Source organism: Uloborus diversus, chromosome 6, assembly GCF_026930045.1.
Source record: "Uloborus diversus isolate 005 chromosome 6, Udiv.v.3.1, whole genome shotgun sequence".
NCBI classification, from domain to species: Eukaryota; Metazoa; Arthropoda; class Arachnida; order Araneae; family Uloboridae; genus Uloborus; species Uloborus diversus.
In genome coordinates, this window is record NC_072736.1 from 27,798,858 (window position 1) to 27,816,309 (window position 17,452).

The window sequence follows — 17,452 nt, forward strand, 5'->3', positions numbered from 1 at the left end:
TATTCATAATTGCTAGTCTAGAGCTACTTCTGTTATGGAATATAATATAAGAAACATTAAAATAATGATAAGCACAAAACTAGTGATATCCATGTCATAAACTCATACAACAAACAAAAATGGGAGAATTTCACAGGGGCAGATACGGATTTTGAAATGTGCAAAAAATCTGAACTAAAGCGTACAAGCATACAAACAATTAAATTGCATAAATTTTACGCATAATCCGTAAAAGTTGGCAAGTATAATTTTGCAACCAGACTTTTTCTGATTATGGCTCAAGCGTAATTGGCAATTTTTTACAAAACTGTTCCAAACATTTTTTTATTTGGATCAAAGTTATTGCCTCCCTCTGAGAAGTATTTGAAGAGCAAAACACATTTTTTTCTTATAAAGAGCAAAGCATTAAACTTGGAAAATTTCCATCACATCAACGCAACTGGAGTTCCAACAACTTAGCATCTATCTTCCTTGAAAGGGAGCCAAAAGGCAAATGTACATAATTTATGAAAAGAAAAAGAATAAGAAATACTCACCTTATCTATCCAGTGTAGCCTACCAATGATTTTCAAAGAGGACAGTACCCACCAAGAGTAACACACATCTGGAAGTTTTTCTGGACGGCCTGCAGAAGAAAAAATTCAAAATTAATGGATTTCCCCAGAAAACTTGTGGAATGTTTAACGACTTTCAACGTAAAAGAAAATTAATAATTCAACAGTATTATTTAATGAACACTTTTTTTAAAAAATATTTTATTCATTAATCAAAAAATGATATAGGTTTGGGTTATAAAGTACAGACAAGATGGGAAGTGATTTGATTTGAAATCCCATATCCCACTAACAAGTAAGCCTAACCAAGAGTTACATGTCGATTTGAGTAAATCTTTGCACATCGGCAGTACACTCAAAAATACTGAGCACCAATTTTTTTTTTATCGACAATAAACACTTTTAACTGGGAGAAAATTTTTCCTAAAAAATTAGAGGATTGGGATGTTAGAGGGTACAATAAATTCTTTTAGTTTAAATTTTGATTACAAAAATTCAAATGATTAAAAATTTGAAAAAACTCAATGAAATAAAGTTGACATGTTTCAGAATTTTTCTGGAAATACTATTAATAGGGGTAAACCATCTTTTGCAATATTATTCCATGGTGGAAAATGACCTTGAAACTTAAATCTATTGCAGGAAAGTCATTTAATATATCGATAGAAAGCTATATTTTTTAAGTTTTACAATGGTGTTTGAATTTTCATTCTACTATAATTAGGAAAGAAGTTACGGCCATTTGTAAGAACACACTTTTCATTTTTTTTGCACAGTTTGAGTTTTTTTATAGGCTTATATTTTGAACAAAATTTTCAAAATTGAAATCTTAAAATTGGTAGGATTACTTATCTTGTCATATATGTCCTTCATGCCAAATTTTATTGAAATCGGATATGGTGAGATGATTTATCTGACATGGAATTGCTCATAGGAACCCATCTACCGTGTAAGATTGCAAGGGGATGGATGATAACTATAAATAGTATTTTTAGAAAAATCCTGAAACACGTCAACTTCAGTGTGTTTAGTTTTTCAAAATTTCAACCTTTATTTAAATTTTTGTAATTAAAATTTAAAATAAAAGAATATATTGTACACTCTAATAAATATCCTTATCCAGTATTTAGGGGTAAATTTTAAACTGTTAAAAGTGTGTGTGTGTTGCAATGAAAAAAATGCGTGCTCAACATTTTTGAGCGTTCTACCGATATGCAAAGTTTTATTCAAGTTGGCCTGTGACACTGAGCACTACTTGTAAGTGCTCTGAGTGGAAACCACATATTACTGTCCCTTCCCAAATCATTAGATGCACTGTACATTTTACATTTCTGTAATAATCTGTTTAATACACAATTTGGTGTAAAGTTTTGCTTAATACTTATTTGGAAATGTCTCACTACCAAATAGAATTGTGACATAATACCTATTTTTGTTACAGTATGTTTATTAAAAATAGTGTGGCATGTGACAAGGTGAAGTGTGACACACTTCACCTTACTTAAAAATAATGAAAAAGTGACATCATTTATTTACAAACTCTAAAATACCATGCCTTAAAAAAAAAAAAAAAAAAAAAAAATACATACCTATTTAATGTTTGAAATACTTTAAATATGTTTTAAAATTTATTTAAAAAATCCAATTTAAATTTCTGATTTTAAAAAAATCAGGTTTTTTGGCTTTTGCCAAAAAAATGCAAACTCTACTATAAAATACATTATCTGAGTTATATGCACCTTTTCAAATAAAATAAAAAAACAGCATCAAAATTTAAATTTAAAATTACCATTTAATCCACCAGAGGGCAGCTGTCTCTCACACAACCACCAACCGAGGAGGTCTGCATTGACATGATGCAACTGGTGGGCAATGGAGAGAATGCCCAGGCAGCAATAAACCTGGAATGGACACAGAAAAAGTTTCCTAAAATGGCCTAAACATTTAATATTGAGTGTAAAGGTTTAAAATGTAGTGTCAGTACAGGATTAATATGCAAGTAAGCATATTTAATTTTAATATAGTCTGATGTCTAGAGTTGGCACTTGGCCCCCAACTTGTGTTAGAAGAGGCCATTTCATTTTTACAGTTTTGCAAACTGAAAGCAGTTATTGTTATGACTTGAACATTTCAAAAATAAGAAATTAGATAACAAAGACATATTAGGTGCACTTTTCTTTAATCAAAACATTCTTGAAGTATCAATTTCAATCAACAAAGTTTATTCTTTTTTAATAATAATGAGCATCAACTCACTTCAATCAGGAAACAATCAATTTAAATGAAAAATTGGCACTTCATTTTAATTTTTAAAAAAATCATTCATTTCTTTAAATTTTCACTTAAAAGAAAATTACTGCAATCTGAACCAAAACTAAAAACAACATAACAAAATAAAGGTTACTACACAAGGAGTTGGCCAATTTCTTTTGAGTTATGGTTAAAAGTGTTTTACAGGGGAAAAAGGCTGGGAACCACTGTACTAAGCGAAAAAGAAGAACGTTCAGTGCACAGATAAGTGATGTAATGTCTGACAAAATTTGTCATTTTAAGGACCACAATCAACAAAATAAGAACAATGTGACTTTTTGATGGGTATAAGGTGTTTTGGTTTCAAACCCTAGACATACGAGCTTTGCTGTAGCTAAAGTGTTACCATTGTTCAAGCAATCAGGCATAAAAGCATGATATAAACATAAAATCTGAAAATATGAATAAAACTCAACATTTCCAAAGATTAAACAGTGCAAAATAGTACTTTGTACCAAAAATGGAAGGAAAACATGTTTTAAAAACTACACTACATTCATCTATACACTACAAAGAGTACCTAACCTATGTACTTTATAAATATAAAATCAGTAATAGATTACATGTCTGGCACATAAAATAATTTTAGTACAAAAATACCAAGTAATTCATCATCATTTTATAAATGAACAGTAATTCCTCTCTAAAGATTCCAATCAAAATGAAATTTAGAGTGGAAAAGGAATTTAGAGCAATAAGAGAAAACCTGTCTTGCTGAGTGAGTTTTAGGTCTATATAAATAGGCTTAACAAAAGAGGGGGGTAGAAGTCAAAGGTTTTATGATGACTAAAAAAGATGTTTTTCAAAAAAAAAAAAAAAAGAGAGAGAGAGAGAGAGAAGAAAAGTCTGAAATTCAGACATAAGTCTGAAGAATCACACCCATGAAAAAACAGCAGGCTTAAATATACTATAAAAGCAAAGGTACAAGGGTAAAGCAAAATTACATTCCTATTTCAGGTACTTGGCAATATGCTTATTTTCTAAATTGGCAAAAACAGAAAAATCTAGTTTACATTGGTAGTTTTACGGAATATACAAATATTGGAATATCTTAGGCTTATCTGGAAATTAGGAAAATTTACGTCTTTAGTAGTGTCATGGGCACTAGGAACAGCTTACCGAAAGAAGTGGTAATGAACAAGGGGGTGGATGGCTTTAAGAGGGTCATTGATCTTCATTGGGGACTTATAAACTGACTAGGATTAGCTTAGCTGGGCTCACAGCCTGTTGCTGGTCGTCATATTTGTATTTGTATCAGGGTTGCCACAGAAGTTCAAGAATGAAATTCCTTGACATTTCCAGGTTTTCCAGTCGATTTTAGGAAAAATTTCAGAATAATGAATGTCAACATACTTTATTTAATACAATATAATTTTTACTGTAAATAAACCTACTTTATTAACCAAAAAATGCTTTAAAACATTATCAATAATTGTTATCAATATCTGGATTAAGTTAAGACAAACTTGAAATTTAACAACAAATGCTTTGAAAGACCAGATCAGGAGGGAGACTTAAATCAAATCTCATTTGATTGAAGTCTCCCTCCCTCCTTGCAGCATGAATAACAGCATTCCATCAGTCCATAATGCTACAAGACATTTCAAATTTTTGACCAACATGCCCTTGTTGATACTACATTCTCAACAAAAGGTGTGACATATTTTTAAAAAACACTGATGTTTAAAAAAAAAGTGTTCAAAATTAAAACATCAATCTTTAAACAAAAGCCACGATGGATGTTTCCAAAACATCGACATCCCCACTATTCTCAACTACTGTAACATTAACATCTAACAGAAGAAAAATGAGTAAAACAGCTAATGATAAATTAACTCCAATAAAATTGATAGAAATGTAAAATAAAATATAAATAATGAAGGAAACGTTAAATTTAAGTCTATGTATTGTAATTATAATATCAGAAAATAAAGAGTGATTTGAGGATGTATTTACTATTTTGAAAACGTTAGTTTGTACTGATTGAAAATATCGGATATATACGTCAAAATATCGGATATTTTCGATATTTTTGAAAATATGATATTTTGGAACCCTGCATTTAGTACTTAAAAAGCTTGAATTTTCTTCCTCTCAACTATCAGGAAAATTTGCTTATCTGGAATGCGACATTTACTGCACTTCCACATTTTTAGCCAACAGTTTCACCCATCAGATGCAAAAATTGAGATGGATTCACTGATATTTCCAGAAAAATCAATAATTTTTGACTTTCCCTGACAATTCCATGACCATTTTAGGTTATTTTCATTTTTAATGTTTTTAACTTGCTGGCAGATTATTTTAACAGGCTTATGTCAATGGCTTAATTTAAATATTTTAAGGATCATTTTTCTTTTTAATAGACTATATAACCAAATAGTAGAAAGTACTCATTCTTCTCTGCAACATCAAAAAAAAAAAAAAAAAACAATGATACCTGTCCCGCATGGGTCTCCGAGCCAGGTTTGCAGCCGAACCCTCCATCAAAATTCATACACGAGAGAACAAACTCCACAGCCTTGTTCATATCTACTTCATTTAGACGATTCTACAGAGGCATAAATTTAGTTTTGGAAACATTTTCTAATATATATATATATATATATATATATATATATATATAAAATTTAGCAAACAGAATTTCAAATATTAAACAAATTATATACAATTAATAATGATAAAAAGGAAAATTGCAAACAGCTATTAAATAGGAAAAGATAAAGTACGGATCCAGAGCTCATCAGCCGTGGAGGATTCATTAATTATGGTCAAAAGACCAAAAATTTAACTATGAACTAAAAGAGAATGTTTAAGCTCCAGTACATGCAATATAGAGTAACATTGGGCAAAAACACCACTTGCTAAACTAAAAACAATAAACTAGAGCTCAAACCTAAAACTAAAAGCAGGGGGTTTCGCCTCGACTAATTAGGAAAACAAGTTCCGATAATTAGCCATCCATGGGACAGTACCTGCCTATAACAAAATTATCTTACCTTGAAATCCATATAAAAAGAGCCAATTCCATTGTTCAACCAGATAAAAATAATTTCCAGGTGTCAACGTAAAAATAAAATAAAAATAAAATCATATCCAGAAGATCAATCCAGAGATATACCAGTCGCCTGTTTCCCACGTGTAAAATTCATCCACCCCGGTGATTCATAAAAAATGGTTTGTCACGGTTGTATCATACATTTACACAGTTAAACAGTTTCAAAAGAAGCGAAATGCTCATCGAAGGCTATACTTAAGCAAATATTTTCAACCAGATTTTTAGGGAAGTTATTATTTTAATAATATTTTAATTATTAAAATAATAGTTATTATTTTAATTAATGAATCCTCCACGGCTAATGAGCTCTGGATTCATACTTTATCTTTTCCTATTTAACAGCTGTTTGCAATTTTCCTTTTTATCATCATTAATTATATATAATTTGTTTAATATTTGAAATTCTGTTTGCTTAATTTTATATTTACTTGGCTTTTTAGTTTTGCTGCATTGCGCATCTATGGGCTTTTGGTGTGGTTTTTTCAATATTTTTCACTTTTATTATTGTTATTATTATTATATATATATATATATATATATATATATATGTATATATATATATATACTGAAACAAAATAAAATAAAATTAGAAAAGAATAAAATAAAATATAAAATGGAGTAAACCACAAGCCCAATGTTGCGCAAAGCAGCTAAACAAACAGCCAGATAAATATTACAAAACGCAAACAATAAACACATAAGGGATTTACAAAATTAAACAAATAAGAATACTAAAACTAATAATAAGACTAAGTTGATGAAGCCATAACTCCTCAGCAGTGGAACCTTCATCCTAAGGTCAACAGACCCAAAATTTTAAATTAAAAATTAAAGCGAGGATGTCCAGTTCTGAAAAAGCTAGCATTCAGGAATACATAGGGCTCAACGCACCATATGCGAAAAATGAACACAGATTTCTTGGAACTAGGACCTAAAACTATACACTGGGGTTTCGTCTCGACTATTAGAAGCCAATGGCTATCAATAATAGTCCTCCACCGTACCACCCACAAAAATTCAAAGGTCTTACCTTTCTGCTGGTGATACGGTGGAGGGTTTTAAAACTATGCACCACTGAGATCTGCTATAAATGTTCTGGAAGCTTCGCAAGAAGGCTTGTTTTGAGATAGAGTTCAAAAGACTTGTGACATTTCTTTGGATGTCAGGAATATTGTCAAATCTCTTTCCTTTCAAAGCAAGTTTCAGTTGTGGGGATAGGAAGAAGTCTGGAGAATTGAGCTCTGGTGAGTATGGTGGATTCTTCTTCTGGTGTCTTGCCAAGCTTAAAACAAAAGTTTAAATTCATATTTTGTTTATTCATTATCCCCTTCTCAGTGAAGAACCAAAGTACTAAACAAGCACTTTGTAAAACAAGTTTCATACAGAACACAAATGACGCTCAACTAAATGAAGGTGGGGACTGATAGTCAACACCTGTGCCATGCAGGTGTTCTGCACTTTGTTTCCCTAGTGCTGCCAGCTCAGTCGTTTTGACTTCATTCACTGAACTTTAATGTAAAAAGTTGCAGAAAATGATTAGTAAACTATACAAACTGTTAAAACACCATAAGTTTGATACGAAAATTATATGTCCTGCATTCAAAAATTGCAAAAACAGATTTTCATTCAAAAGAACATCAAAATATAAAAATGATCTTACCAGCAAGGCTAGACTAGCAACAGAGCAAAAGGTGAATCTTGTATCAACTTCACCTGAAAAATTTAAATGCATTAATTTTTCACACTAATAATATATAAGCACAATAAAAAGATCCACATATCAAATGTTCTCAAGCTTGTTGGGTATGCAGTTCTATATTCAATAAAGAAAGAAAGGTACTGTTTGGGCAATGCAAAATAAACAATCCTACAGGCAAAAATGCAGTCTCCATTAGTGAATCCTACTACTGTAAATAGAGGTTCAATACTTAGACTTTATGAGAAAAAAGCACAAATAATAATCCACTGGCGCTTACAATCCACATTCACACATTATCTTAACACATTATCTGCTGCTAATCAGCAGGAAATTATGGTACTCAATTTTAGCTAAGCAATTTTTTTTTAATTTTATCAGTTTCCCTGAATTTTTTTTTTTTTTTTTTTTTTTTTTTTTTTTTTTTTAATTTTCCCGTTTTTTGCCCTGATTGATAAAGTTTTCTGACTTTTCCCTGATATCCCTGATTTCCAGGTTCTGTCGCCACCCTGTACTATATCAATGGCTACGGTGTGATACCTCGAAACTTATACTCTTTTAATATTGAGTTACAAGGTATCACACCTTAGCCTTCGACAAGTGGTTTAACCGGTTGGATGGGGGGCCCTAAAGAGAGCGCAGTTTTTTAATTTAGACCAAGAGAACCAGGCATTAATAATCTAAACTGTTTTTTTGAAAAATTGCGGCAAACATATTGTAAAAAAATTGTGTTTTCTGTTATTAACAAAGCAAAAATGTCATTTGTATGTACGGACTACACATACTTTTATCCTACTAATCATTAATTCTGTGCACTTGCAACACTACAGTATTATGTTGAATAACTTCTTTTAATACAATACTGATTCATAACTTTATGAGGGAAATGGTAATGTTTAGTTAGGAACTGGTTTAAAGCACTGTGAGAGGTGTTTATACGTGTCTAAAATATTTATGTGTGCATTTCAGAAAATCTGATATCTATCCTACATCGCAACACTAAGTTTTGACTAAAGCAAGGGGCCCCAAAGCAGAATACTACTAGATTTGCGACATATGTTGCAGAACAGATGCCTGAACTGCAGAACAATTCTGTTCAAATGAGACCGGGAAAATAAGATAAATTTTCTGCAGAAATTCTAGAAAAATCTGTAGACTTTCAGTACAAACTGCAGATTTGCTACAAATATGTTCCAACTAAAGATATATTTCTGCAGATTTCTTCAAATTAGAATGAAATCTAAAACAATTACGCTTATTCGGTGAAAAGTTCATGCAAAATATCGGAATTTTATGCGTCATTGCAGAAACTTTAGATTTACTTTGAACTTAAAGAAATCTGAAAAAATATCTGCATCTTTGACAGCCTGCACCTACTTTATGCCCTTAATCACCATACAAAATTAGATTTTTCCGAATTTTGCCGGCATTTTAGCTTTTTATATTTGTTTTGTAAAGTTTTCCTCCTTGTTTCACTTTTTCAGACCTCAGAGTGATCCTATATTTCTTATAAATCCAAAAATATTCCGATTTTTTCTTGCATTTTTGGTTTCTTTTTCCCCATTTTCCCCCAATCAATCTTCATCCACCACAATTTCTGCCTAAACGTATGTTTCGGAAACATGCCAACATTGAAACACGTGTCTCGCCCAAAAATATCGCATCTTGCTTGAGATTTCGATCCCTTTGCATCCTGAGTATAGTGGACTCTCTCTGTTCTGAACAATTAGGGGCAGGGGCAGACTGGTCCATCCGCCCGCGAATCGATGCGCTCTCCCGCCTATGGGCCCTCAAGCCTGAACACCTTTTATATATTTTTATTTATTTTTTTTGTAATTAATTTTATTATTTTTGGTGAAATTGCCATATTTTTTTTTCTTTTTTGCACTCATAAACATGAGCAACTTCACTTTTTTGTTTTCTTTTCTTTGAAGTCCAAAATCTGTGTAATATCGGTGTTTTTTTTTTTTTTTTTTTTGCACCTTTTAAAAAAAAATTTATGTATCTCCCCCCCCCCCCCCACGATCCCATTTTTGCACCTTTGGAAATCAAGGTTGGCGCCTTTTTTGCTCATGGGACCAAACAAAAGTGTTCCGATTACGGGGGGTGTTTGTTCATTATAGAGAGAGACTGGATAATGCATCGGTATCTGTTCTATTGCATTATTGAACTATGTTCAGTACCTTCAGTACTTTGCCCAATGTGCTATACCAGTTACTGAGATAGAGGTGCTAAATTTTGGATTGGTGACTACCGCAATGTCTAACTAAACTCAGTAGGACCTAAACTCTTGCATTTACTTATTTCTTTTTTTCATTTAAAAAGTTTAACGTAGCATTCAACAATAAAATATTACAATACAGCTCTATCAGTACATTACCTGAAAAAAAAGAAAGTTATTTTTAATCTGTTTTTGCATTGTGTATTCTCCTGCAAGGTTATGTGTTATTATCCAAGTAAAAATGTTTCCGGGTGCTTCTCAGTCGCATTTTCTTGAAGGTAATCACACTTTAAAGGCCTTGAATACTACTTGATACACTGGTTGGGCTCTTGAAATATAGTTCAGTGGCAGAAACTTCAGGCTGATATTGCTCAGCTGAATGATTTTATGTGATGCAGGAAAATAATTTTTCTTCTTCCTCTCTCCATTTTCTCTTTAATGCCATTCAATCATTGTGATAAAATCATGAATGAATTTCAGATTTTCCAATTTGATTCATAGGTATTCCCGTAGTGCCGAATGTGAACATGTTCAGTATATAGAAAGGTAATAATTGAACAGGGTTAAAAATACTCAGGGCCGATCCTAGGGTGTCGGCCGTCCGTGTGCAAAGACCTAATGTGCCGCCCCTCAAGAGTAATTTGCGTATTTTGACTAATCTTTAACGTCTACATAAATCTTTCTTTAAATTTCTATGCCAAGTTCGAATTTAAAAAAAAGGGTAGGGGGACAGAAGAATGATCTTATAAAAAGGAAGACATTTTTTATAGTAAGAAACTCCTTAGATACAATTTATATCTTTGAAGAAAGTAATAGATACCAAAATTTACTGGTCGTAAAAACGTATTTTACAGTCTTTCTTTTGTGACATCAGAGAAGGTACGGAGGAAGGGGAAGCGTTGGGAGAGGTGTCAAGGGTTCAGGGGAGGAGGATTGCTCCAAGAAAATCATCGAAATTGGCATATGAAAAATATTTTTAGTTAATCTTTAGTTGTGTTTGGTTGCAAGGACAAAAGAGTCAAGTATATTCAAGGTGCATGGAGAAAATTTTCGAAATTGACGTCAAATATCGCAATTTTAGGAACTTTTTCGAGACTTTAGGTGAAAGTAATGTTGCTGATCTTTCCTAAAATTCTTTCAAAATTGAAGCTATTTTTTAAGACCGTAGCTTAGGAAGGATCGGCGTTCTTCACGAAAAATCTCCGAAACTGAAATTTTAAACCCGCAGTTTTGGGTTACCTTTGTTGAAGTTGCAAGAGGAAGGGAGATTCAATCGTCTCCCATCGAAAGATTTCAAAATATAAGTTTAAAACGCAAATTTAGGCCATCTTTGGTGACGGTAGGGGATCTGACGGCTCTCCCCCGGTAATTTCTCGGCACTATTTTTTCAAAAACCCGTTTTTGGCTAGATTTGAAAACAATAGGAGAAACGTGAAAATATTCGGAACTGAAATCCAATATAGGCTATTTTGGGGAAGGAAGGATTTTGAAGCTCTTAAGCGGATATTTCTAAAATCACAATTTTATATTATCTTTGGGGCTGTTAACAAAACTGGGAAGTTTCTACGGATCTTTCGGATATTTTTCAACATTAATATCTGAAAAATATAACTATAGACTTTTGTCCACCTCACCTCGACAACTGATGGATATGCCCTAGCGCCGTAAAAAGTTACATAAGCCTGGCAGTTCTCCTTCGGAATTCTTTAGAAACATAAGTCCCAAAATCGTATTTTAAGCACTGTTTGATAACAATGGGACTAAGAGCGGGCTGGTGTTCAGTGTGCCCTCACGAACTGTGTTTTTGAAACTGAAGTCAATTTCAGGCTAGTTAGGCAGGAAGCTGTGGCTCAACGGAACCGTCTAAAAACGAAATTTTCAGATATAGTGATTGCGTTGGAGAAAAGGGGGATCTGGGATTTCCCCAAAAGTTCTTGAAACTGATGTTTGAAAAACGCAATTTTAGTTTGTCTTTCAATACATTAAGTGAGAGGGGGTGGAATTAGGGGCTTCTCTAAAGACGCTAATTGAGACTGTTTTCGGTAGTAATGATTGCGAATGGATTTCGGGGTCCTCCACTGCAAAAATTTCGAAAAATGCCAAATCAATTTTATATGACGTTTGATGATAGGAAGGGCTTTCTTCTGAAAACACCTTTTGGATTTTGGAGAAAACATTTCTAGGCTATGTTTGATTAAGTTAAGGTGGAAGAGGTGAATCAGAGACTTAATTGGGTCCTTAAGAGCGATGGTTCCACCAGCGAAATTTTCGAAAGTAAAGTCCTAGGAATGCAATTTTAAGCCTTCTTTAGTTTCGTCAAGGAGGTCATGGCATCCTTTTGGATCTTCGTTTTGGAGCTACATTTAAATTTGCTTCCCGGGCAAGGGCCCTGTCCTCCTACCTGATACACCAGGAAGTTCATTCAAGATTTCAATCAGAAAAATTGTCGTAAAGGGGGAAAAGTACAACATTTTAGTTTGTCATTCATATATGTTACTTTCAAGGGAGTCGCAATTTTCCACTTTCTCTCCACGCATCCACGATTGTTAAACACAGAGTTTGTTACATAGTTTGTTGTTTGAAATGCTTGCGAGAGTATCTAATCAATCTAGCTTTTTTTAATAAATAAAATATGTCTTCATTGTTTAGGTCTATAAAAGCTTGGGGGCGTTGGGAGGTAAACATTAGTGGCCGCCCTCGGTGCTCCTTTTAGACGACACCATTTCATGCTTCAGAAGGGGGCCTTTCCCCTCCCCTGTATCCATGCCTGATTATCGGTTCTGTCACAAACTTTGCAACCAAATGAAGCATGTGTGTTAAGAGTAGATATTAATGGACAATGAACCAACACAATGTTCCCTAACATTCTATTTTTCTTAAACTATGCTATGCTGTCGGGAAATCGACACATACTTTGACAATTGAACATTTAAAAATCAGCATATTTATTCTACTTATTTTAAGTTATTTTGTGAGAAATTCTTGAGGAATTTTGCTTGATTATAAGAACTATATGATGCGGCCTGCGGCCGCCCCTTGCTTTGGCCGCCCTTGTGCGGCGCACACTCTGCACACCTGCTAGGATCGGCCCTGAAAATACTGTCCATAATACTGGGGTGTTCATAATATAGGGTGATCAGAGTACAGAGAGGTCAGCCTATGTTAAGTCTATGGAGTTTTGCCAGGTCCATCAAAATGTGATCAGAATGTCAGGCTGCTTACATAGTGTGTTCAGATAGAGAAGGTCCACTGTATTTCAATTATTTTGAAAGTTTTGAGGTATTTTATTACATGCTGCCATAACTGGACTCATTTTATATATTATTTTAGTAATTTATTTATCAACATTATTTTAATTGTTCATTCATACTATGTTAAATTAACCAAAAAAACAACCGTAATTTAACACCCAGACTAGGATTTTAATAACATTTTAATGTTCGCTTTTTCTATGCAGTTGGAGAATCTTACACAGTTTAGGTTTTACAGCCTGTTTCAAGTTTTGGGCATTTTATAGTTTTCATGATCAACTAATTTTATAATGTTTCTATGTGTACAATGCTAGAAGTACTTGCAGAACAATTTTGGGCAAATGATTTTACGTTGCAGAACATCACAAAGTATTCTGCTCTTCTCTAGGGGCAAGGAGTCTTGAAATGCATTTCTTACGTTGCACAAGGTTCCACTGAACATATCAAAAGATTATACAATACAGAGAAAAAGATAGAACTATGTTAAAATGTTTACTTTCAATGGATTCTTAAGATTAACATACCCCATTTGTCACCGACAAAGCTACCATCCTCTTGTTGTAGGCCTTTGATAAACTCAACTGTCTTATCCACATCTATTATATCTAAAGCATCATACATTGTTAAAATCTACAACAGAAGGACACACATTACTGATTTTATTTCAAACATAGAAAAGGACATAAATAGGTTGACAAAAACAATAGTAAACAAATAAAATAATAATTATTTGAATTTATTTCTGACAAATTCAAGTTTTCATAACCAAGGATTGCAGCAAAGTGTTTTCAAACGTAACAATTTTGCATGAACATCAATCCATCAATATCTAATGGCCGAATTTCTCTATTGCAAACTTTTTATGCTGGAAAAAGTGTCGATGTTTCGGAAAACAGATGTTTTTCTTATTCTACAACTTCCTTATCTTGTCTTTCAACATTCCTTTATCTTTGTCACTTGTGGTGATGGAAGGGGAGGGATTTGAAAGGAGGATTGTAGAATTCCTAGGAAAGGGTGAGTTTCCTGGAAATGTGTTGTTGCTGAGCTGGAGTCTCTTAAAGTGACCATGTGCACGTTTTGCCCATTTTCATCTTGCTGTGCAACGTGGTGCATTGCTCTCAAAATGTTGAAGAGAAAGTGTTTGACTATAAAGGAAAAAAATTCACTTGTCACTTTGTTGAAAACGGCATTAAAAAAAAAAGATGTAGCCCCAAATACGGAATTCCGGCAAATAGTATATCCACTCTATATTAAAAAATAAGAATTCCATTTTAAGTAAAGCTGATGAAATGTGCAATTCCAACGGAAAACGAGTATGATTGTGTGAGTATGACGACGTAGATCAAGCTGTTTTAAAATGCATTTATTCTGTGCGTGATTGGAAATTACCTTTGTTAAAAATTAAGCAAAGAAATTTACTGTTTTTCATTTGCAAAGTTTCTATATAATGAACCTATTCAAAGGACCCTTGCAACTTCGCTATATGGAGACTCAAATGTATATAAATTTGTGAATATAGTAATTTTACTACTAAGGTTTTTTGAACATTCTGATAAACGGTAGTAAAATCACTTGTTTTCAACACTGGCTAAAACTGAACAGTATTCAGAAAAGTAAAAAATTGCTATGAATTTCTATTTCTTACCTGTAGAGCGCTGAGAGTGTAAAGGATATGTGGGTCGTGTCCTGTACTAGAGCTGAAGCCTCCACACTTGTGCAGGCAACTTTTGAGGAACTCTATGACTGGTTCCTTCTCCAATTTGTCAAGTTGGCCCATGAGGTCCAGTGCAGTCAGGCCCCAATAAATACCACTTAAACGCAAATATTCTGTGATGCTGAATTCCTGCAGAAATACAATACCAAACTATTAAATTGTTGAAACAAAAAGAGAGTTAAACATCAGATAAACAGGCAAAAAAACATACCGAACTTGGGTGACATTTTTCTTAATCCAGTTTTTGTTTAGGAAATAATCAAGTCAAGTTTTTAAAGTGGAATTTCATTTTCTTTTATGAGTCAAAAATTAAAATGCTGAATCGATGGTTTATTTTTTATTTTATTTTATTTTATATTATTTTTGCTTCAACTGTGTTCAGTCCAGATATTAATGATATGTTTATCATAGGACTCTAAAATGCAATTCTAAAATAATTTTATCAAAAATATTTCTTTTACAAGCCATTTTTCTACTTTTGATGCCTTGACTTTCAGGATTGGGATCTCTTTGCAACCGCTATGGGAATCCGATTTTTCGAATTTTTGATGTTTTGTATGCTTTGTTAAGAGGTAAACAAATATTATTATTATTATTTATTTTTTTTTTTGTAAAAATCACGGAGTTTATAAGTTTTAAACGAAATTCTGTGTGCTTTAATTGTCTTGGTTCAAAAAGTTAAATGCTGAACCCCTGCCTGAGTTTCTTTGTTACAAGAGTTTAAAATACTATACATGTAACATTTCTAGTTTAATTTAACATAATGTTAGAATGGTAAATAAATATTGATACTTGAGGAGTGCCTTTCTCCCAGAGAGCAATGCCCCCCTCCCCTCATAACTCGAAAAATACTCAAGAATGATATTCTCAAGAGAAAAGAAGGAAAACACTCAATTTTAAGTTTCTATGATGCAGTTTGTGCCATCTCAAAATTTTAAAATTTTGTTTTTACAAAAAAAAATTTTTTTTTGCAAAATTATTTGATTTTTCACAAAAAAAAAAACAGACCCTGTGAAAAATCCTAGACAGACCCCTGGTACTGGAAAAGCGACAAAAAGTGACATTTCGGAAGTTACCAAAATTCTTTTTCTCAGCTTCTGTAGGAGCTAGAGTGTCATACTAGGTGTCATTTCAAAGCTTATTTAATAGGCTTTCACATGATGTGTCACTTGGAAAGGTTACACGACATTATAATTTAAGGTCATGCAAATCATAATTTGACCTTGAATATTTCAAAAAGTAGATTTTTAAAAAATCTGGAAAAAAAAAAGAAATGTTGCCTCTTTGTGTGGGTATGAAATGTTTCAATGCTGCAGAATAATGTAATTTTTCCCAATGTGCAGTTACTAATTCAAAAGGAATAAACCAGTAAATTTCGTAGAAATCAACGATGGGTCAATTTCAGAGGCCAGTCGATTTGGCGTGGAATGACTCAACAGCAAACCCATGATGCTCTCCCGTCCTAACCACAGGGTTGCAAATGAAAACAGCTTCCCCCACTACCACAATGAGGCCCCTCCCCTCTTCCCACCACTAAAGGTCAAGACTCAGAAATTTTCTACGTGGTCAGTGGCTACTAGAATCAAAAAATCTAAGTATCGAGCATAAACAATATTTATACTTTGTATATACTTTGTAAAATTTAAACAAGCAAGTTTAAGTTAAAAAAAGCATTGTGATAAATCACAACATCGCAATGCAAGGTAGGCAATGCATCACAATGTAGAATTCCTATATCGCCTAGCCCTAGCGTGCACTGATTCAACCAATCCCACCAGTAAGGTTGAATCATTTGAACAACTCCTTGTCTTAAAATTTGGGTGTTTCCAGTAGACATTTCAAGAATTTTGTGATATACAGCTGAAGTGCCAAGGTAGAGTTTGATACTCATTGTTTAGGCAGCAAGGACAGATACAAGAGAGGGGCGATCCCCTCCCCCCCCCCCCCCTTCCTTGAGCTGAGATACAAGAACTTTCTTCAGGTATATTTTCGATATTAAAGTTCCAGAAACGCAATTTTTTACAATCTTTGATGGTGTTAGAAAAAAGGGAGCTAGAATTCTTCTGGAACTGAAGTCTTGAAAACGCAATCATAGACCATCTCTTATTATTCTGTAGATACGGACCATAACTTTTTACAGGATTTTTTTCGAAATTCAAGTTACAAAATCTCAATTTTAGTCGATCTTTGATGATAATAGGGACAGGTTCAAAGGCTCATTCTCGATATTTTTCGAAAGAAACACCTTTTGATTATATAAGGATAGGTAATTTATGGGGTTCAGGGCACTCTTTCAAAAATTTTTATAAATTGAAGCTTCAAAGAGTCAAGAGTAAAAAACAATCACCCTCTCCTTGAACATTTTCTGGATCTGCCCTTGTTAGGCAGGTGCAATATGATCAAGCACAGAAGGCAAAATGTAAGAAATCATTGAACTTGAAAATAAAAAAATACCTCTGATTTTTAAGTTGTGAAATTTCCCTAACACGTCAAATATAACAATTTTATTAATTATGTCATTTTAACTATTAGATTAATCACTACAATGCCTCTGAAAACGAAAGTGAAGACTGAGAATGCATGAGTTCTCGACTTAGAGACTGGGTAGTTCAAGTGACGCTTTCATAGTCTTGTTAAAAGTTTTGAAA

General features: G+C 33.1%; 1 protein-coding gene across 1 annotated transcript in view; it reads right to left on the bottom strand.

Moving 5' to 3' along the window:
• Positions 1 to 14,927, bottom strand: part of LOC129223875 (geranylgeranyl transferase type-2 subunit beta-like) — a 29,999-nt gene extending 15,072 nt beyond the window's left edge. Inside the window, exons 1-6 of the mRNA XM_054858245.1 lie at positions 14,736 to 14,927; positions 13,615 to 13,720; positions 7,583 to 7,635; positions 5,305 to 5,415; positions 2,344 to 2,455; positions 537 to 625 (exon numbers count right to left, since the gene is read on the bottom strand). Of these exons, the coding sequence (XP_054714220.1) occupies positions 537 to 625; positions 2,344 to 2,455; positions 5,305 to 5,415; positions 7,583 to 7,635; positions 13,615 to 13,720; positions 14,736 to 14,867 (603 nt within the window). The 5' untranslated portion in view covers positions 14,868 to 14,927. The remainder of the gene's footprint in view (positions 1 to 536; positions 626 to 2,343; positions 2,456 to 5,304; positions 5,416 to 7,582; positions 7,636 to 13,614; positions 13,721 to 14,735) is intronic.
• Positions 14,928 to 17,452: the final 2,525 nt, after the last annotated feature.